Below are 24,258 nucleotides of genomic sequence, written 5' to 3' on the forward strand. Positions count from 1 at the left end.
CCAAAAAGATCAAGTTGGAGGTGATGGGGGGTTACCATAGTAACCACCAGCAGCATCATCATCACCACGGGACAGACGGAGAGAACGGAGGAGATCACCACAACTCCTCCAGTCTGGGTGAGTCAATATTAAACCCTGTTATTACGTTATCATTACAGTCAATGGACCATCATCCGTTTCATTACCATGCTGGCCCTCTAGGCTTTGAGTTACAGGTGGAATGTAAGTCTTCAAACAGTTGGACAGATACACTATACACAGTACCAGTCAAAAGTTTGGACACACCTACTCATTCCAGGGTTGTTGTTTTAAGTGAAGACATCAAAACTATGAAATAACACATATGGAATCATGTAGTAACCAAAATAGTGGTAAAGAAATTAAAATATATTTTATATTTGAGATTCTACAAAGGAGCCACCCTTTGCCTTGATGACAGCTTTGCACACTCTTGGCATTCTCTCAACCAGCTTCATGAAGTTGTCACCTGTAATGCATTTCAATTTACAGGTGTGCCTTGTTAAAAGTTCATTTGTGGAATGTATTTTCTTCTTAATGCATTTGAGCCAATCAGTTGTGTGGTATAGCCCTATTTGGTAAATGTCCAATTCCATATTATGGCAAGAACAGCTCAAATAAGCAAAGATAAACGACAGTCCATCATTACTTTAAGACATGAAGGCCAGTCAATCCGGAAAATTTCAAGAACTTTTAAAGTTTCTTCAAGTACAGTCGCAAAAACCATCAAGGGCTATGATGAAACTGGCTCTCATGAGGACTGCCACAGGAAAGGAAGACCCAGAGTTCCCTCTGCTGCAGAGGACAAGTTCATTAGAGTTACCAGCCTCAGAAATGGGCAATTAACTGCACCTTAGATTGCAGCCCAAATAAATGCTTCACAGAGTTCAAGTAACAGACACATCTCACCATCAACTGTTCAGAGGAGACTGCTTGAATCAGGCCTTCATGGTTGAATTTCTGCGAAGAAACCACTACTAAAGGACACCAATAAGAAGAGACTTGCTTGGGCCAAGAAACACGAGCAATCGACATTAGACCGGTGGAAATCTATCCTTTGGTCTGAGGAGTCCAAATTTGAGATTTTTTGTTCCAACAGCCGTGTCTTTGTGAGACACAGAGTAGGTGAACGGATGATCTCCGCATTTGTGCTTCCCCCCGTGAAGCATGGAGGAGGAGGTGTGATGGTGCTTGCTGGTGACACTGTCTGTGATTTATTTAGAATTCAAGGCACACTTAACCAGCATGGCTACCACAGCATTCTGCAGCGATACACCATCCCATCTGGTTTGCGCTTAGTGGGACTATCATTTGTTTTTCAACAGGACAATTACCCAACACACCTCCAGGCTGTGTAAGGGCTATTTGACCAGGAAGGAGAGTGATGAAGTGCTGCATCAGATGACCTGGCCTCCACAATCACCCGACCTCAACCCAATTGAGATGGTTTGGGATGAGTTGGACTGCAGAGTGAAGGAAAAGCAGCCAAGAAGTGCTCAGCATATATGGGAACTCCTTCAAGACAGTTGGAAAATAATTCCAGGTGAAGCTGGTTGAGAGAATGCCAAGAGTGTGCAAGCTGTCATCAAGGCACAGGGTGGCCACTTCGAATAATCTAAAATCTAAAATATATTTAGATTTGTTTAACACTTTTTTTGGTTACTACATGATTCCATGTCTTCACTATTATTCTACAATGTAGATATATATTAAAAATAAACAAAATCCTGGAATGAGTATGTGTGTCCAAACTTGTGACTAGTACTGTTTATATATATATATATATATATATATATATATATATATATATATATATATACTGCTCAAAAAAATAAAGGGAACACTTAAACAACACATCCTAGATCTGAATGAAAGAAAAAATCTTATTAAATACTTTTTTCTTCACATAGTTGAATGTGCTGACAACAAAATCACACAAAAATAATCAATGGAAATCCAATGTATCAACCCATGGAGGTCTGGATTTGGAGTCACACTCAAAATTAAAGTGGAAAACCACACTACAGGCTGATCCAACGTTGATGTAATGTCCTTAAAACAAGTCAAAATGAGGCTCAGTAGTGTGTGTGGCCTCCACGTGCCTGTATGACCTCCCTACAACGCCTGGGCATGCTCCTGATGAGGTGGCGGATGGTCTCCTGAGGGATCTCCTCCCAGACCTGGACTAAAGCATCCGCCAACTCCTGGACAGTCTGTGGTGCAACGTGGCGTTGGTGGATGGAGCGAGACATGATGTCCCAGATGTGCTCAATTGGATTCAGGTCTGGGGAACGGGCGGGCCAGTCCATAGCATCAATGCCTTCCTCTTGCAGGAACTGCTGACACACTCCAGCCACATGAGGTCTAGCATTGTCTTGCATTAGGAGGAACCCAGGGCCATACTGTTTGATTGTGTCTCTATGATCATGTCAACAGCACATCTACTGGTCTTGATTAAGCAGGATATGACATCATCACTGTATCACACAGATAAATCAATTTCCAAATGTACTGGTTCAAGACAAGGTTTTAAGATGAAATACTTATGTACTGCTTATGAATGCAGTATGAATGGGTTATGAATGTGTTATGACACTGTTATGAAGGTAACATGGACTAAGATTTAGTCCATGATGGTGTATGAATGAGGGTTGCAAGTACTGTAACTTCCAATAACAGAGACCTCCTGTCCTTCTGCCTCTGGAACTGAACTGGCAATAAAACAGCTTCACCTGAAACAGAACAGAATGTAAACAAGGAAAAGAAGAAATCAATAGTGTTCTCTATAGTTTAGGATCTTGAACGCAAACGATGACTGTGTATTGATTTGGTGCAGGATTCCAGCTATTGGCTGGTTACAACACCATCAGTATGTTGAGACAGATGACAGGGATTCTCAAAGCCTGAACAGAATCACAAATCAACCTGGTTTATGACGTGGCATAAGAACAGAGTGTGTGTGAGCACAGGTAGCATTGAAGAGACGATCAGTAAGATAAACCAGTAAACTACTTTTAAATACAGATCTCCTTCAGCCCACTATATTTTTTTATCTTAATTTAACTTGGCAAGTCAGTTGAGAACAAATTGTTATTTAAAATGACAGCCTACCCCGAACCAAATCCAGACGCACTGGGCCAATTGTGCGCCACCCTATTCGACTCCCAATCACGGCCGGATGTGATGCAGCCTGGATTCAAACCAGGGACTGCAGTGACACCTCTTACACTGAGATGCAGTGTCTTAGACCACTGCACCGCTCAGGAGCCCAGTACGATACAGTAAGATAAACCAGTAAACTAGTTTTAAATACAGATGTCTCCTTCAGCCCGCTGTATTACAGTAAGATAAACCAGTAAACTAGTTTTAAATACAGATGTCTCCTTCAGCCCGCTGTATTACAGTAAGATAAACCAGTAAACTAGTTTTAAATACAGATGTCTCCTTCGGCCCGCTGTATTACAGTAAGATAAACCAGTAAACTAGTTTTAAATACAGATGTCTCCTTCGGCCCGCTGTATTACAGTAAGATAAACCAGTAAACTAGTTTTAAATACAGATGTCTCCTTCAGCCCGCTGTATTACAGTAAGATAAACCAGTAAACTAGTTTTAAATACAGATGTCTCCTTCGGCCCGCTGTATTACAGTAAGATAAACCAGTCAACTAGTTTTAAATACAGATGTCTCCTTTCGGCCCGCTGTATTACAGTAAGATAAACCAGTAAACTAGTTTTAAATACAGATGTCTCCTTCGGCCCGCTGTATTACAGTAACAGTAAGATAAACCAGTCAACTAGTTTTAAATACAGATTTCTCCTTCAGCCCGCTGTATTACAGTAAGATAAACCAGTAAACTAGTTTTAAATACAGATGTCTCCTTCGGTCCGCTGTATTACAGTAAGATAACCAGTAAACTAGTTTTAAATACAGATGTCTCCTTCGGCCCGCTGTATTACAGTAAGATAAACCAGTAAACTAGTTTTAAATACAGATGTCTCCTTCGGTCCGCAGTATTACAGTAAGATAAACCAGTAAACTAGTTTTAAATACAGATGTCTCCTTCGGCCCGCTGTATTACAGTAAGATAAACCAGTAAACTAGTTTTAAATACAGATGTCTCCTTCGGTCCGCTGTATTACAGTAAGATAAACCAGTAAACTAGTTTTAAATACAGATGTCTCCTTCGGCCCGCTGTATTACAGTAAGATAAACCAGTAAACTAGTTTTAAATACAGATGTCTCCTTCAGCCCGCTGTATTACAGTAAGATAAACCAGTAAACTAGTTTTAAATACAGATGTCTCCTTCAGCCCGCTGTATTACAGTAAGATAAACCAGTAAACTAGTTTTAAATAGCTAACAATGGAGAGACGGACCATGTGCGTCACCGGTTGGCTTCTGTTAGAAATAACAGCTAATGTTCAAAGTTAACTAACTGAGAAGGTAACACACACACACACACACACACACACACACACACACACACACACACACACACACACACACACACACACACACACACACACACACAGCTGTTATCTCTTGCTGGATGCTGATCTTTAATTAGTCTGTTTACATCCTTTCTATAAACAGACCTTTGTGAAAAGATACGCTGTGTGTGTTTCTCTATGTGTTTACATGTGTGTGTGTGTTTCTCTATGTGTTTACGTGTGTGTGTGTGTGTGTGTGTGTGTGTGTGTGTGTGTGTGTGTGTGTTTCTCTATGTGTTTACGTGTGTGTGTGTGTTTCCCTATGTGTTTACGTGTGTGTGTGTGTGTGTTTCTCTATGTGTTTACATGTGTGTGTGTGTGTGTGTTTCTCTATGTGTTTACGTGTGTGTGTGTGTGTGTGTGTGTGTGTGTGTGTGTGTGTGTGTGTGTGTGTGCCTCTACAGAGTTTCAGTGAAAGGAAAATGGCTGTAGATCTCTTGGGATCCACTAGAGATCCATTAGGTCACCTCCTCCATTATGATAAAGTCCTCCATCTGTATTCACCTCCTCCATTATGCTGTATGATGAATTCCTCCATCTGTATGCACCTCCTCTATTATGCTGTATGATGAATTCCTCCATCTGTATTCACCTCCTCCATTATGCTGTATGATAAATTCCTCCATCTGTATTCACCTCCTCCATTATGCTGTATGATGAATTCCTCCATCTGTATTCACCTCCTCCATTATGCTGTATGATGAATTCCTCCATCTGTATTCACCTCCTCCATTATGCTGTATGATGAATTCCTCCATCTGTATTCACCTCCTCCATTATGCTGTATGATGAATTCCTCCATCTCTATTCACCTCCTCCATTATGCTGTATGATGAATTCCTCCATCTGTATTCACCTCCCCATTATGCTGTATGATGAATTCCTCCATCTGTATTCACCTCCTCCATTATGCTGTATGATGAATTCCTCCATCTGTATTCACCTCCCCATTATGCTGTATGATGAATTCCTCCATCTGTATTCACCTCCTCCATTATGCTGTATGATGAATTCCTCCATCTGTATTCACCTCCTCCATTATGCTGTATGATGAATTCCTCCATCTGTATTCACCTCCTCCATTTAGCTGTATGATGAATTCCTCCATCTGTATTCACCTCCTCCATTATGCTGTATGATGAATTCCTCCATCTGTATTCACCTCCTCCATTATGCTGTATGATAAAATCCTCCATCTGTATTCACCTCCTCCATTATGCTGTATGATAAAATCCTCCATCTGTATTCACCTCCTCCATTATGCTGTATGATAAAATCCTCCATCTGTATTCACCTCCTCCATTATGCTGTATGATGAATTCCTCCATCTGTATTCACCTCCTCCATTATGCTGTATGATAAATCCTCCATCTGTATTCACCTCCTCCATTATGCTGTATGATAAAATCCTCCATCTGTATTCACCTCCTCCATTATGCCTGGTATGATGAATTCCTCCATCTGTATTCACCTCCTCCATTATGCTGTATGATGAATTCCTCCATCTGTATTCACCTCCTCCATTATGCTGTATGATAAAATCCTCCATCTGTATTCACCTCCCCATTATGCTGTATGATGAATTCCTCCATCTGTATTCACCTCCTCCATTATGCTGTATGATGAATTCCTCCATCTGTATTCACCTCCTCCATTATGCTGGTGAAATATTCAAAGCAATCTCCTCTCTGTAGCCGGCCGAGAGGCCAGAATATCTGGCTTTGATTTGATTGATTTAAGATGATGGGAGATAATGGGAGGTACAACTGGTCTGGTTCTGTGTATTATCTCTCTCTCTCACCTCTCTTTCTCCTTCTCTCTCTCTTTCAATTCAATTCAAGGGGCTTTATTGGCATGGGAAACATATGTTAACATTGCCAAAGCAAGTGAAATGGAAAAACAAAAGTGAAATGGATAAACAAAATAAATAAACAATAAAAATGAACAGTAAACATTACACTCACACAAGTTCCAAAAGAATAAAGACCTTTCAAATGTCATATTATGTCTATATACAGTGTTGTAATGATGTACAAATAGTTAAAGTACAAAAGGGAAAATAAATAAACATAAATATAGGTTGTATTTACAATGGTGTTTGTTCTTCACTGGTTGACCTTTTCTTGTGGCAACAGGTCACACATCTTGCTGCTGTGATGTCACACTGTGGTATTTCACCCAGTAGATATGGGAGTTTATCAAAATTGGGTTTGTTTTCAAATTCTTTGTGGTTCTGTGTAATCTGAGGGAAATATGTGTCTCTAATATGGTCATACATTTGGCAGGAGGTTAGGAAGTGCAGCTCAGTTTCCACCTCATTTTGTGGGCAGTGTGCACATAGCCCGTCTTCTCCTAAGAGCCAGGTCTGCCTACGGCGGCCTTTCTCAATAGCAAGGCTCTGCTCACTGAGTCTGTACATAGTCAAAGCTTTCCTTAAGTTTGGGTCAGTCACAGTGGTCAGGTATTCTGCCACTGTGTCCTCTCTGTTTAGGGCCAAATAGCATTCTAGTTTGCTCTGGGTTTTTTTGTTAATTCTTTCCTGTGTCAAGTAATTATCTTTTTGTTTTGTCATGATTTGGTTGGGTCTAATTGTGCTGCTGTCCTGGGGCTCTGTGGGGTCTGTTTGTGTTTGTGAACAGAGCCCCAGGACCAGCTTGCTTAGGGGACTCTTCTCCAGGTTCATCTCTCTGTAGGTGATGGCTTTGTTATGGAAGGTTTGGGAATCGCTTCCTTTTAGGTGGTAGTAGAATTTAACTTCTCTTTTCTGGATTTTGATCATTAACTGGTATCGGCCTAATTCTGCTCTACATGCATTATTTGGTGTTTTACGTTGTACACAGAGGATATGTTTGCAGAATTCTGCATGCAGTCTCAATTTGGTGTTTTTCCCATTTTGTGAATCTCTCTCTTTCTCTATCTCTCTCCTCTCTCTCTCCCTCTCTCTCTCCCTCTCTCTCTGTGTGTCAGGTTTAATCTTATAAAGGCTAATGTGACCTTTAGAAAGAGAAGATCAGACATGATCTGAAAAGACAGCAACACAATGGCACAAATACGATCTATGATTAATTACGATGGGGTGTGTGTGTGTGTGTGTGTGTGTGTGTGTGTGTGTGTGTGTGTGTGTGTGTGTGTGTGTGTGTGTGTGTGTGTGTGTGTGTGTGTGTGTGTGTCAGAGCGTGTACTACACAATAGACTAGTACTGTTTAATGCCTCCTTCAATCAACAGTGGGGATGTCACTTGGCTTGCACTTCCTTAAAACCAATCTCTTTAAAAAGGGCTCTCTGTGTGTCGCCGAATTCCACTACCTCCTCTCTTTCTCTCTCTCTCTCTCTCTCTCTCGCTTTCTCCCTCTCTATGTCTCCATCTATCTCCCGTTTCCACACCGCTAGTGGTCATGTGTGGCAGAGGGTGGGGAATCATTTAGATTTGTTCAGTTTCTTTCTTATGGAATAATCTGTAGAAGGATGTGTTCAAGCCAAGTGTTCACACACAGACACAAACCTTAGGCACCAGTTTCTTACACTTGCCAATGATTTTAGGGAACTCAAATATTATTTTCATATCATCAGGCATTCCCCATTTTTATCAATCTCTACCAAGTGTATCAATCTCACCTCTGATGGAGGCAGCTGCTGCCTAATGCTCCAACCTGGACTTAGGGGCTGACGTAACATAGTAAACATAAATTCGGTATACCACAATTAGTATGGTATTTATTAATTTGTGGATGTCCATCATCCATGTTGTATGATATGTTACAAAATACAATTCATATGATATGTTACGAATTTAAATTCATATAATATGTTACAAATTTGCAAAAGTTTTGATATATTGCTAATTCCAATTTGTTGTGGCTAATGTTAGCAAGGTGGCAAATGTTAGCTAGGCTAGGGGTTAGGGTTAGAAGTTGGGTTAAAGGGTTAGGGGAAGGGTTAGCTAACATGCTAAGTAGTTGAAAAGTAGCTACAAAGTAGTTGCAAAGTAGCTAATTGGCTAAAATGCTAATGTTGTCCATCATGAGATTCAAACACGCAGCCTTTGGGTTGCTAGATGTTTGCGTTTTACGCCTACCCATCCACCGCAACTAACCCTACTAACCCTAACCCTACTTTGGTTTTTGCCTTTTGTCTTATGGAACCATACCAAACGTGACATATCATACTCATTTGAGTGTCCCAGATTTACCTTTACCATGTTACGTCTAGTCTATGAGACCAGGCTGGATGCTAATCCTCTCCCTACTCTTTTCTCCTCTCCTCTTCTCCTGTGTGTGTGTGTGTGTGTGTGTGTGTGTGTGTGTGTGTGTGTGTGTGTGTGTGTGTGTGTGTGTGTGTGTGTGTGTGTGTGTGAATGTGTATAGCACCTCCGTATACTAAGGCCTTAACATTTCCCGTTTGTGTCAGTCTCACTTGTGTTGATGGTTCTGCCCCACTACCACCTGTGTTGATGGTTCTACTCCACTACCACCTGTGTTGATGGTTCTGCTCCACTACTACCTGTGTTGATGGTTCTGCTCCACTACCACCTGTGTTGATGGTTCTGCTCCACTACCACCTGTGTTGATGGTTCTGCTCCACTACCACCTGTGTTGATGGTTCTGCTCCACTACCACCTGTGTTGATGGTTCTGCTCCACTACCACCTGTGTTGATGGTTCTGCTCCACTACCACCTGTGTTGATGGTTCTACTCCACTACCACCTGTGTTGATGGTTCTGCTCCACTACCACCTGTGTTGATGGTTCTGCTCCACTACCACCTGTGTTGATGGTTCTACTCCACTACCACCTGTGTTGATGGTTCTACTCCACTACCACCTGTGTTGATGGTTCTGCTCCACTACCACCTGTGTTGATGGTTCTGCTCCACTACCACCTGTGTTGATGGTTCTGCTCCACTACCACCTGTGTTGATGGTTCTGCTCCACTACCACCTGTGTTGATGGTCTGCTCCACTACACCTTGTGTTGATGGTTCTGCTCCACTACCATCCTGTGTTGATGGTTCTGCTCCACTACCACCTGTGTTGATGGTTCTGCTCCACTACCACCTGTGTTGATGGTTCTGCTCCACTACCACCTGTGTTGATGGTTCTGCTCCACTACCACCTGTGTTGATGGTTCTGCTCCACTACCACCTGTGTTGATGGTTCTGCTCCACTACCACCTGTGTTGATGGTTCTGCTCCACTACCACCTGTGTTGATGGTTCTGCTCCACTACCACCTGTGTTGATGGTTCTGCTCCACTACCACCTGTGTTGATGGTTCTGCTCCACTACCACCTGTGTTGATGGTTCTGCTCCACTACCACCTGTGTTGATGGTTTCTGCTCCACTACCACCTGTGTTGATGGTTCTGCTCCACTACCACCTGTGTTGATGGTTCTGCTCCACTACCACCTGTGTTGATGGTTCTGCTCCACTACCACCTGTGTTGATGGTTCTGCTCCACTACCACCTGTGTTGATGGTTCTGCTCCACTACCACCTGTGAGACACAGGAGGTTGGTGACATCTTAATAGGGGAGGACGGGCTCGTGGTAATGACTGGATCTGAATCAGTTGAATGGTATCAAATACAAACACATGGTTTCCAGGTGTTTGATACCATTCCATTCGCTCCGTTCAAGCCGTTATTATGAGCCGTCCTCCCCTCAGCAGCCTCCACTGCTGTGTGTGTTTTGTTTGTGTCGTTACCATAAGCCATAAAACAATGTTAAACGTTAACCATTGTTAATTATAGGGTGAGCTGCACAATAAACAAACACAAAGCATTTGGCCTGTTTTTCCATAAAGCCACCCACTTCCTCCTCACAGATGTCTAAATCACTACAAACACACACACACACACACACACACACACACACACACACACACACACACACACACACACACACACACACACACACACACACACACACAAACACACACACTTTGATACACACACACACACACACACTTTGATACACACAACACATGAGGTACATTAACTAAGCAGCCATTAGCACCTTAATGTGGGAAAGAGAAGCCATCACCGGCCAAACACTGAGGTTTCTTTTCCTTTAGGAAATCTACAACATACAAGGTTTTGTACAGGGCATTCAGAAAGTATTCAGACCCCTTCCCTTTTCCCACGTTTTGCTACGTTACAGCCTTTTTCTAAAATTGATTAAATAGTTTTTTTTTTCTCTCATCAATCTACACACAATACCCCATAATGACAAAGCGAAAACAGGTTTTTAGACATTTCTTAAAAACAGAAATACCTTATTTACATACACTACCAGTCAAAAGTTTGGACACACCTACTCATTCAAGGCTTTTCTTTATTTTTACTATTTTCTACATTTTAGACAAATAGTGAAGAATATAAAATATCAAATATATTTTGATTTGCTTAACACTTTTTGGTTTACTAGATGATTCCGTATGTGTTATTTCATAGTTTTCATGTCTTCACTATTATTCTACAATGTAGAAAATAGTAAATATTTAAAAATAACCTGGAGTAGGTGTGTCCAAACTTTTGACTGGTACTGTAAGTATTCTGACCCTTTGCTATGAGACTGTAAATTGAGCTCAGGTGCATGCTATTTCCATTGATCATCCTTGAGATGTTTCTACAACTTCATTGGAGTCCACCTGTGGTAAATTCAATTGATTGGACATGATTTGGAAAGGCACACACCTGTCTATATAAGGTCCCACAGTTGACAGTGCATGTCAAAGCAAAACCAAGCCATGAGGTCGAAGGAATTGTCCGTAGAGCTCCGAGACAGGATTGTGTCTCGGCACAGATCTGGGGAAGGGTAACAAAACATTTCTGCAGTATTGAAGGTCCCCTAGAACACAGTGGCCTCCGTCATTTTTAAATGGAAAAAGTTTGGAAACACCAAGACTCTTCCTAGAGCTAGCCTCCTAGCCAAACTGAGTAATCAGGGGAGAAGGGCCTTGGTCACAAAGGGGACCAAGAACCCAATGGTCACTCTGACAGAGCCCCGGAGTTCCTCTGTGGAGATGGGAGAACCTTCCAGAAGGGCAACCATCCCTGCAGCACTCCACCAATCAGGCCTTTATGGTCGAGTGGCCAGACGGAAGCCACTCCTCAGCAAAAGGCACATGACAGCCCGCTTGGAGTTTGCCAACAGGCACCTAAAGGACTCTCAGACCATGAGAAACAAGATTCTCTGGTCTGATGAAACCAAGAGTGAACTCTTTGGCCTGAATGCCAAGGGCCATGTCTGGAGGAAACCTGGCACCATCCCTACGGTGAAGCATGGCGGTGGTAGCGTCGTGCTGTGGGGATGTTTTTCAGTGGCAGGGACTGGGAGACTAGTCAGGGTCGAAGGAAAGATGACAAGTACAGAGAGATCCTTGATGAAAACCTGCTCCAGTGTGCTCAGGACCTCAGACTGGGGCGAAGGTTCACCTTCCAACAGGACAACGATCCTAAGCACACAGCCAAGACAACACAGGAGTGGCTTCGGGACAAGTCTCTGAATGTCCTTTAGTGGCCCAGCCAGAGCCCGGACTTGAACCCGATCTAACATCTCTGGAGAGACCTGTATATAGCTGTGCAGCAACACTTCCCATCCAACCTGACAGAGTTTGGATCATAAACCTTTTTTGTAGTTTTTTAAAACATTATTGTCATTATCTGTATTTCTGTTTTGTAAGATTATTTTTCTTCTTAGATGAGCAACCATGGATACCTTTGTTAGGGACTATGCTGAAGTTTCAAGGCTAGGCCAGACATGAAGAAAATATATCATGTAATTAGCTGGGTCCTATAGCAACCAATAACCAATTCTTCCATTCCTCCAACATCTGTTCATCTCCTTCCATTCAGGAGGACATCTTTTGTTTTTATGGTCGGGTTGAGGGAGAGGGAGGGTGAGGGAGGGTGAGGGAGGGAGGGTGAGTGAGGGAGGGAGGGAGGGAGGAAGGGTGAGGGAGGGAGAGGGAGGGAGGGAGGGAGGGAGGAAGGGTGAGGGAGGGAGGGAGGGAGGGTGAGGGAGGGAGGGAGGAAGGGTGAGGGAGGGAGGTTGAGGGAGGGAGGGAGGGTGAGGAAGGGTGAGGAAGGGTGAGGGAGGGAGGGAGGGAGGGTAAATTGCAAAAGGCATCCAGATGAACGACTGCACATATGTGTAATCCACCTAATTTAGTAAAAGCTCTTTCTTTTTCAAATTTCTTTCTATTTCTATCTCTTCTTTAGGGACTTCTTTTTGTTTGCACACATTCTATTATATTTTAGACATTGTGTGGAATTTGGTCCAAGTTTAGTGTCTTTGTGTTTGGAATTATTCAGCGTTCCGTTGGCACGGCGACAGAGCCGTCATTAGCTCTCTTTTGTTTCGCTTCCTCCTTCTATTGTTTTATTTTTGGTTTTGTTTTCTTGAATGTTCAATATTTAGATCGTTCCCTTCTCTCCCATGTGGATTGGTTTATGCATCTATAAAATAGTTACATTTCAACAGCACACAAGGGTGAAATAGTGGGTCTGATACACAGGGTGAAATAGTGGGTCTGATACACAGGGGTGAAATAGTGGGTCTGATACACAGGGGTGAAATAGTGGGTCTGATACACAGGGGTGAAATAGTGGGTCTGATACACAGGGGTGAAATAGTGGGTCTGATACACAGTGAAATAGTGGGTCTGATACACAGGGTGAAATAGTGGGTCTGATACACAGGGCTGAAATAGTGGGTCTGATACACAGGGATGAAATAGTGGTTCTGATACACAGGGATGAAATAGTGGGTCTGATACACAGGGCTGAAATAGTGGGTCTGATACACAGGGATGAAATAGTGGTTCTGATACACAGGGGTGAAATAGTGGTTCTGATACACAGGATGAAATAGTGGGTCTGATACACAGGGTGAAATAGTGGGTCTGATACACAGGGTGAAATAGTAAGTCTGATACACAGGGCTGAAATAGTGGGTCTGATACACAGGGTGAAATAGTGGGTCTGATACACAGGATGAAATAGTGGGTCTGATACACAGGGCTGAAATAGTGGGTCTGATACACAGGGATGAAATAGTGGTTCTGATACACAGGGTGAAATAGTGGGTCTGATACACAGGGTGAAATAGTGGGTCTGATACACAGGGATGAAATAGTGGGTCTGATACACAGGGCTGAAATAGTGAGTCTGATACACAGGGCTGAAATAGTGGTTCTGATACACAGGGTGAAATAGTGGGTCTGATACACAGGGAGGAAATAGTGGGTCTGATACACAGGGATGAAATAGTGAGTCTGATACACAGGGCTGAAATAGTGGGTCTGATACACAGGGCTGAAATAGTGGGTCTGATACACAGGGTGAAATAGTGGGTCTGATACACAGTGAAATAGTGGGTCTGATACACAGGGATGAAATAGTGGGTCTGATACACAGGGGTGAAATAGTGGGTCTGATACACAGGGGTGAAGTAGTGGGTCTGATACACAGGGTGAAATAGTGGGTCTGATACACAGGGCTGAAATAGTGGGTCTGATACACAGGCATGAAATAGTGGGTCTGATACACAGGCATGAAATAGTGGGTCTGATACACAGGGTGAAATAGTGGGTCTGATACACAGGCATGAAATAGTGGGTCTGATACACAGGGTGAAATAGTGGGTCTGATACACAGGCATGAAATAGTGGGTCTGATACACAGGGTGAAATAGTGGGTCTGATACACAGGGTGAAATAGTGGGTCTGATACACAGGGCTGAAATAGTGGGTCTGATACACAGGGGTGAAATAGTGGGTCTGATACACAGGTGAAAAGTGGGTCTGATACACAGGATGAAATAGTGGGTCTGATACACAGGGGTGAAATAGTGGGTCTGATACACAGGGATGAAATAGAGGGTCTGATACACAGGGTGAAATAGTGGGTCTGATACACAGGGATGAAATAGTGGGTCTGATACACAGGGGTGAAATAGTGGGTCTGATACACAGGGTGAAATAGTGGGTCTGATACACAGTGAAATAGTGGGTCTGATACACAGGGATGAAATAGAGGGTCTGATACACAGTGAAATAGTGGGTCTGATACACAGGGGATGAAATAGTGGGTCTGATACACAGGGGTGAAATAGTGGGTCTGATACACAGGGGTGAAATAGTGGGTCTGATACAACAGTGAGAATAGTGGGGTCGGATACACAGGGGGAGTAAATAGAGGGCCTGAGTCGGATACAACAGGGATGAAATAGTGGGGCTTATACACATGGGATGAAATATGGTAAGTGGGGTCTGATACACAGGGATGAAATAGTGGGTCTGATACACAGGGGCTGAAAAGTAGTGGGTCTGATACACAATGGGTGAAATAGTGGGTCTGATACACAGGGTTGAAATAGTGGGTCTGATACACAGGGGGGATAGATGTGGGTCTGATACACAGGGATAAATGAGTGGGTCTGATACACAGGGTGAAATAGTGGGTCTGATACACAGGGGGGAAATAGAGGGTCTGATACACAGTGAAATAGTGGGTCTGATACACAGTGAAATAGTGGGTCTGATACACAGTGAAATAGTGGGTCTGATACACAGGGCTGAAATAGTGGGTCTGATACACAGGGTGAAATAGTGGGTCTGATACACAGGGTTGAAATAGTGGGTCTGATACACAGGGTGAAATAGTGGGTCTGATACACAGGGTGAAATAGTGGGTCTGATACACAGGGTGAAATAGTGGGTCTGATACACAGGGGTGAAATAGTGGGTCTGATACACAGGGTGAAATAGTGGGTCTGATACACAGGGCTGAAATAGTGGGTCTGATACACTGGGTGAAATAGTGGGTCTGATACACAGGGGAAATAGTGGGTCTGATACAGGGTGAAATAGTGGGTCTGATACACAGGGGTGAAATAGTGGGTCTGATACACAGGGGTGAAATAGTGGGTCTGATACACAGGGTGAAATAGTGGGTCTGATACACAGGGGTGAAATAGTGGGTCTGATACACAGGGCTGAAATAGTGGGTCTGATACACAGGGGTCTTGTTTGACTTGCTTTTATTTTCTAGCTATTTGAATTTGAAATGAGCAAAAGCTAACAAAATAGTCTGGTGTAATTGTGTATATTATGCATGTCCTATGTAGGTTTAGGTATTGTATTGTACAAATCCAGCACATACAACACTGTAACCTGCCCAAACCATGTCCTCAACGTCTGCTATTTCTGTTCATCTAAATGAAGGCCTCATTGTGGATAGTTGTCTTCAGTGTGTTTCTGAGACAGACGTTAGCTCTGTGGTAGCTGAAACACACCGTCATAGTCTCAGTCTGTCCCATCACAGACAGATGGGACCCTTCAGAGCCCCAAAACTGATGGAGGGGTTCTTCTGACCAGAGTTTGGCTTCGGTCCAAACACACACACACACCCTGACAGCGCTGTGGTGTTTTAGTTAGACGGGGTTAATGTTCTGGAGTCTTCTCTGAGGCTGAGGCTGTTTGTCGTCAGCACTTTCTACTGAGCTCCTCCAGACATCATGATATAAAGTGACAGTTGAAGGAAGACAGAAAAGTCTGATGTAAATCATGAACACATCTCCACCAGAATAATAATTAGGAATGTGGAATCAGATTATTAACCAGCACTGCATCTTTTTGGACTTTTGATTTGACTTTTACTATAATATGTGGCTTCCTCCTTTTGAGTGATCTCTCTAGTAGTCTGCTAGCATAATACTAGTGGAAGGAAAGGCTCTTGTTTTTCCCACATCATCCAATCATTCAATTCAGTCTAATGAATCACTTTTCTTTTTGTTCTTCTCCAGTGTCTAGTAATGGTCCTAAAGCTCTTCACAGACAGCTTCTCATTCCAACATCTTTAAGCTTTGAATTCAAAAGAATAAATGTCAGAATGTGAAGTGGAAGAGCTAATAACCTTTATTCTCAGACACCCCTCCTCTCCTCCTCCTCTCCTCCTTCTCCTCTTTATTCTCCCCTTCCTCCTCCTCTTCCTCCTCCTCCTCACTCAGAGTATGACAGAGGGACAGAGGAATGGAACTGTGTGTCTATTTCTGGATCATCAACAAAGAGTCTTTTTAGGGATTTCACCCAGAAGCAAAGTGTCATGGAGATTGAGTGAGATGTAATTTCTGTACTGTGATTGGCTGTTTTAAAGAGTCCATCTCAGATGTTGTTATATGACCTTCCACTCTTTGTTTAAATGTTCTTCCCCTTGTTTGTTCAAGTGTATCATGTCCCCAGAGATGTTCGGTTTTGGGATGTTGAGCATAGCAAATGTTGCTCTGGAAATCTGGTTTCACAAGTCAAACAGCATTCTGTCTGGTCTAGTGTCCTGAGTGTGACAAAATAATGATTTATACTCCACCCTCTAATGTATGTTATGCTGCCACAAAGCTAAATAGAAAACCATCTCTCTCTTTCTCCCCCCTTTCCCTCCCTCCCCCCCTTTCCCTCCCTCCCTCTCTCAGGTCTGGAACACCTCCCGTTCATGATGATGTCACACCCCCTGATCCCTGTCAGTATGGCCCCTGCCTCCGTCTCCATGGCGATGAGTCAGATGAACCACCTCAACACTTTAGCCAGCATGGCCTCTGCTGCCCAGGTCCACCACTCTACCCTCTCCTCCCGCGGCCGCATGGTCACCTCTGTTATAAAGGTATGATAGCATGGAGGTCACCTCTGTTATAAAGGTATGTTAGCATGGAGGTCACCTCCGTTATGAAGGTATGTTAGCATGGAGGTCACCTCCGTTATAAAGGTATGTTAGCATGGAGGTCACCTCCGTTATAAAGGTATGTTAGCATCGCCACCTCCGTTATAAAGGTATGTTAGCATGGTCACCTGTGTTATAAATGTATGTTAGCATGGTCACCTGTGTTGTAAAGGTATGTTAGCATGGCCACCTCCGTTATAAAGGTATGTTAGCATGGTCACCTCCGTTATAAAGGTATGTTAGCATGGTCACCTGTGTTATAAAGGTATGTTAGCATGGCCACCTCCGTTACAAAGGTATGTTAGCATGGCCATCTCCGTTATAAAGGTATGTTAGCATGGTCACCTCCGTTATAAAGGTAGGTTAGCATGGTCACTTGTAATGTAAAGGTATGTTAGCATGGAGTTAAAACCTCTTGACGTTCCCCTAGGATAGGGGGCGCCACAGCGCATTTTGGAAAAAAATCGTTCCCATTTTCAACGGCCTACTAATCAAAGTCAGAAGCTAAGACATGCATATACTTATTTTATATGGATAGAAAACACCCTAAATTTTCTAAAACTGTTTGAATGGTGTCTGTGAGTATAACAGAACTCGTATGGCAGTCAAAACCCCGAGACCGATTGAACCAGGAAGTGGAAATCTGAATTGTGGACTCGACTTCACAGCCTTACCTATAAATCACAACGTAAAAAAATGATAATTGAGCACTTTCCAGTGCTTCCACTAGATGTCCCCAGTCTTTACAAAGTGTTTTGAGGGTTCTACGGTAGAAACTCAGTGAAAGAGACGATGTGGCAATTGGTCACAGTCGGAGGGCCATGAGCATTGTGACGTTGGCGGCCGTGTCTGCCCCCACCTTTGGAAGTTTTTTGAAACACAATGAAATCGTCCCACTTGAATCTGATTGGCTTTCTTGTTGAAACCGGCCCTGACGATTACTTGATACAACGTTTGACATGTTTGAACGACCCTAACTTACCGTAAACAGTCATTTTGCGTTAGACAGCTGCCGCCCACGGATCGACATTTGATTACAGCCTTAGGACGCGCTAACAAGAGGAAGCTAATGGAACATAAAGCATGGACTTTTTCGACCGAAAATACATTTGTCATGGACCTGGGACATCGGGAAGTGATTTCTGATGAAGACAACTAAAGGTGAGGGATTATTGGCGATATTATACAATATCAGATGTTACGTGCTCAAATGTTCAAAGATGGCGCCGAGCTAGGTTTTCGAGCTCAATTTCTGGGTATCGCATCCCATTTGATCTCAAAGTGTGATTACCCTGTAAAGTTAATTTAAATTCTGTTTTGACTGGTGTTTTCAAGAGATATTCATCTATAAATCTTAGATTGACAATATATATTAAAAAAATCGTTTTCGAATAGTAATTTATAAAATTGTAGCACTGTTTCCCGGGACGCATTATATGGGAAAATAGTTAGTCAACCTCAGGTGCCGATGTAAAATGCTGTTTTTATATAGAAATATGACCTTTATTGAACAAAAGATTGCATGCTGTGTGTAACATGATGTCCTAGGTGTGTCATCTGATGAAGTTTGTAAAAGGTTAGTGCTGCATTTAGCTGTTTTTTGGTTATATGTGATGCGTGTGCTTGGTTGGAAAATTCATATGATGCGATTTTTACAAAGTACTCCTCTAACATAATCTAATATTGTGCTTTTCCTGTAAAACCTTTTTGAAATCGGACAACGAGGGTCGATTCAAGAGAGGTGTATCTATAAAACGATATGAGATAGCCCTATATTTGAAAAAATATATATATTGAATTTCGTTATGCTAATGTCGCTAGGAGTTTTCGCTGGAAAATGATCCCGCTAACGGGATGAGACATTCAAGAGGTTTAACCTCCATTATAAAGGTATGTTAGCATGGAGGTCACCTCCGTTATAAAGGTATGTTAGCATGGTCACCTGTGTTGTAAAGGTATATTAGCATGGTCACCTGTGTTGTAAAGCTATATTAGCATAGTAACCTATGTTGGAAAGGTATATTAGCATGGTCACCTGTGTTATAAAGGTATGTGAGCATGGAGATCACCTCCGTTATAAAGGTATGTTAGCAAGGAAGTCACCTTTGTTATAAAGGTATGTTAGCAAGGAAGCCACCTTCGTTATAAAGGTATGTTAGCATGGTCACCTGTGTTATAAAGGTATGTTAGCATGGAGGTCACCTCCGTTATAAAGGTATTTTAGCAAGGAAGCCACCTTCGTTATAAAGGTATGTTAGCATGGAGATCACCTCTGTTATAAAGGTATGTTAGCATGGAAGTCACTGTTATAAAGGTATGTTAGCATGGAGGTCACCTCTGTTATAAAGGTATGTTAGCATGGAAGTCACTGTTATAAAGGTATGTTAGCATGGAGGTCACCTCTGTTATAAAGGTATGATAGCATGGAGGTCACCTCTGTTATAAAGGTATGTTAGCATGGAAGTCACCTCTGTTATAAAGGTATGTTAGCATGGAGGTCACCTCTGTTATAAAGGTATGTTAGCATGGAGGTCACCTCTGTTATAAAGGTATGTTAGCATGGAGGTCACCTTCGTTATAAAGGTATGTTAGCATGGAGGTCACCTCCGTTATAAAGGTATGTTAGCATGGAGGTCACCTCTGTTATAAAGGTATGTTAGCATGGCCACCTGTGTTATAAAGGTATGTTAGCATGGAGGTCACCTCCGTTATAAAGGTATGTTAGCAAGGAAGCCACCTTCGTTATAAAGGTATGTTAGCATGGAGGTCACCTCTGTTATAAAGGTATGTTAGCATGGAGGTCACCTCTGTTATAATGGTATGTTAGCATGGAAGTCATCTCTGTTATAAAGGTATGTTAGCATGGAGAACACCTCTGTTATAAAGGTATGTTAGCATAGAAGTCACTGTTATAAAGGTAGGTCAGAGCATTATGGGTACTGTAGTACATTATGCTACGACCACCTGTTATAAAGGTACACTGGATGGTCTCATGATATTATGCCAGAAGTGTCCTTTCAAGCTATGAGAGCATATTGTAAAATATTCATTGATGTTGACGTGTGTTTCCACTCACTATGGTGTTGTTCATTCTAGGAGCGTGTTCGGGACAGTCCGTCTCCAGCTCCCTCTCTGGAGGACGGGAGGAGGTCTGGGAGTCACCTGTCCTCTCGTCACAGCAGCAGCATCTGCAGCTCCCCCGTCCACACAGAACACTCTGCAGACAGGACCCGTACGTACTCTAACCCTAACCCAGAACACTCTATAGACAGGACCCGTACGTACTCTAACCCTAACCCTAACCCAGAACACTCTGTAGACAGGACCCATACGTACTCTAACCCTTACCCTAACCCAGAACACTCTGCAGACAGGACCCGTACGTACCCTAACCCTAACCCAGAACACTCTATAGACAGGACCCGTATGTACTCTAACCCTAACCCAGCACCCAGAACACTCTGCAGACAGGACCCGTACGTACTCTAACTCTAACCCAGAACACTCTGCAGACAGGACCCGTACGTACTCTAACCCTAACCCTAACCCAGAACACTCTGTAGACAGGACCCGTACGTACTCTAACCCTAACCCAGCACCCAGAACACTCTATAGACAGGACCTGTACGTACTCTAACCCTAACCCTAACCCAGAACACTCTGCAGACAGGACCCGTACGTACTCTAACCCTAACCCTAACCCAGAACACTCTATAGACAGGACCCGTACGTACTCTAACCCTAACCCAGCACCCAGAACACTCTGCAGACAGGACCCGTACGTACTCTAACCCTAACCCAGCACCCAGAACACTCTATAGACAGGACCCGTACGTACTCTAACCCTAACCCTAACCCAGCACACAGAACACTCTGCAGACAGGACCCGTACGTACTCTAACCCTAACCCAGAACACTCTGTAGACAGGACCCGTACATACTCTAACCCTAACCCTAACCCAGAACACTCTATAGACAGGACCCGTACATACTCTAACCCTAACCCTAACCCAGAACACTCTGCAGACAGGACCCGTACGTACTCTAACCCTAACCCTAACCCAGAACACTCTGCAGACAGGACCCGTACGTACTCTAACCCTAACCCAGAACACTCTATAGACAGGACCCGTACGTACTCTAACCCTAACCCTAACCCAGAACACTCTGTAGACAGGACCCGTACGTACTCTAACCCTAACCCAGCACCCAGAACACTCTATAGACAGGACCCGTATGTACTCTAACCCTAACCCAGCACCCAGAACACTCTGCAGACAGGACCCGTACGTACTCTAACTCTAACCCAGAACACTCTGCAGACAGGACCCGTACGTACTCTAACCCTAACCCTAACCCAGAACACTCTGTAGACAGGACCCGTACGTACTCTAACCCTAACCCAGCACCCAGAACACTCTATAGACAGGACCTGTACGTACTCTAACCCTAACCCTAACCCAGAACACTCTGCAGACAGGACCCGTACGTACTCTAACCCTAACCCTAACCCAGAACACTCTATAGACAGGACCCGTACGTACTCTAACCCTAACCCAGCACCCAGAACACTCTATAGACAGGACCCGTACGTACTCTAACCCTAACCCTAACCCAGCACACAGAACACTCTGCAGACAGGACCCGTTCGTACTCTAACCCTAACCCAGAACACTCTATAGACAGGACCTGTACGTACTCTAACCCTAACCCTAACCCAGAACACTCTATAGACAGGACCCGTACATACTTTAACCCTAACCCAGAACACTCTGCAGACAGGACCCGTACGTACTCTAACCCTAACCCTAACCCAGAACACTCTGCAGACAGGACCCGTACGTACTCTAACCCTAACCCAGAACACTCTATAGACAGGACCCGTACGTACTCTAACCCTAACCCTAACCCAGAACACTCTGTAGACAGGACCCGTACGTACTCTAACCCTAACCCAGCACCCAGAACACTCTATAGACAGGACCCGTACGTACTCTAACCCTAAACCAGAACACTCTATAGACAGGACCCGTACGTACTCTAACCCTAACCCAGCACCCAGAACACTCTGCAGACAGGACCCGTACGTACTCTAACCCTAACCCTAACCCAGAACACTCTGCAGACAGGACCCGTACGTACTCTAACCCTAACCCTAACCCAGAACACTCTGCAGACAGGACCCGTACGTACTCTTACCCTAACCCAGAACACTCTGCAGACAGGACCCGTACATACTCTAATCCTAACCCAGAACACTCTGCAGACAGGACCCGTACGTACTCTAACCCTAACCCAGAACACTCTGCAGACAGGACCCGTACGTACTCTAACCCTAACCCAGAACACTCTGCAGACAGGACCCGTACGTACTCTAACCCTAACCCAGAACACTCTGCAGACAGGACCCGTACGTACTCTAACCCTAACCCAGCACACAGAACACTGTAGACAGGACCCGTACGTACTCTAACCCTAACCCTAACCCAGAACACTCTATAGACAGGACCCGTACGTACTCTAACCCTAACCCAGCACACAGAACACTCTGTAGACAGGACCCGTACGTACTCTAACCCAGCACACAGAACACTCTGTAGACAGGACCTGTACATACTCTAACCCTAACCCTAACCCAGAACACTCTGTAGACAGGACCAGTACGTACTCTAAGCCTAACCCAGAACACAGAACACTCTGCAGACAGGACCCGTACGTACTCTAACCCTAACCCAGCACCCAGAACACTCTGTAGACAGGACCCGTACGTACTCTAACCCTAACCCAGAACACTCTGCAGACAGGACCCGTACGTACTCTAACCCTAACCCTAACCCAGAACACTCTGCAGACAGGACCCGTACGTACTCTAACCCTAACCCTAACCCAGAACACTCTATAGACAGGACCCGTACGTACTCTAACCCTAACCCTAACCCAGAACACTCTATAGACAGGACCCGTACGTACTCTAACCCTAACCCAGAACACTCTGTAGACAGGACCCGTACGTACTCTAACCCTAACCCAGAACACTCTATAGACAGGACCCGTACGTACTCTAACCCTAACCCAGAACACTCTGTAGACAGGACCAGTACGTACAGTGCTCTCATCTTCACTGTCTTTCCAGCTTCGTGTGGAATCAGATTATGAGTCCAGTTAGGGACTGTGGATGTCATTGAAACCCAGTTTAATGTCAGGTATGACATCAAGCTAGCCACTATGAATTGTAATGTTTTTAACATTGTATAAACTGCCTTCATTTTGCTGGACCCCAGGAAGAGTAGCTGCTGCTTTGGCAGCTAATAGGGATCCATAATGAATAGAAATATGTTCACCTCCTCTCTGAAGGTTTACTGTGTGTTCCAGACGTGCAGCAGAATGGCCTGTACTCCAGCCATGCTCTGTTGGGCCTATCTCCCAGTGCTGTGCCTGGTCCTAAAGAAGGAGATGTGGCCACCTTGGACTCTGGTCACGAAGCTAAGAGGAACCATGCTGAGAGAGGTAGGGTCCTCCTTCTCTTTCGCTTGTTCTTGATTGTTCTCTCTCTCTCTCTCTGTCTCTCTGTCTCTCTGTCTCTCTGTCTCTCTGTCTCTCTGTCTCTCTGTCTCTCTGTCTGTCTGTCTGTCTGTCTGTCTGTCTGTCTGTCTGTCTGTCTGTCTGTCTGTCTGTCTGTCTGTCTGTCTGTCTGTCTGTCTGTCTGTCTTAGCATCATCGTTGGATATCACTGAATGTGAACACAATTACAGGAAATAGTTGGTAGTTGATTCCCGTGAAGGTGAGGACAGCAATTGAGGTCCTAATGCACCAATCAGGATTCATTGTCTGTCCCTACTATTCTCTCTCTCTCCCTACTTCTCTCTCTCTCTCTTCTCCCTCTCTTCTCTCTCTCTCTCTCCCTCTCTCTTCTCTCTCTATCTCTCTCCCTCTCTCTCTCTTCTCTCTCTCTTCTCCCTCTCCCTCTCTCTTCTCCCTCTCTCTCTTCTACCCCTCTCTTCTCCTCTCTCTCCTCTCTTCTCTCTCTTCTTCCCCTCTCTCT

General features: G+C 43.9%; 1 protein-coding gene across 1 annotated transcript; it reads left to right on the forward strand.

The window, feature by feature from the left end:
* Positions 1 to 6: 6 nt before the first annotated feature.
* LOC115182463 (dachshund homolog 1-like) lies at positions 7 to 23,758 on the forward strand (the record flags this gene model as incomplete). The annotated part of the gene is made up of 4 exons (XM_029744057.1): positions 7 to 117; positions 16,972 to 17,159; positions 20,313 to 20,448; positions 23,589 to 23,758. Coding segments are annotated over exons 1-4 (588 nt in total), but the record flags the coding sequence as incomplete, so codon positions are not given.
* Positions 23,759 to 24,258: the final 500 nt, after the last annotated feature.

This window comes from Salmo trutta, unplaced genomic scaffold (assembly GCF_901001165.1).
Source record: "Salmo trutta unplaced genomic scaffold, fSalTru1.1, whole genome shotgun sequence".
In the NCBI taxonomy this organism is placed as follows: domain Eukaryota; kingdom Metazoa; phylum Chordata; class Actinopteri; order Salmoniformes; family Salmonidae; genus Salmo; species Salmo trutta.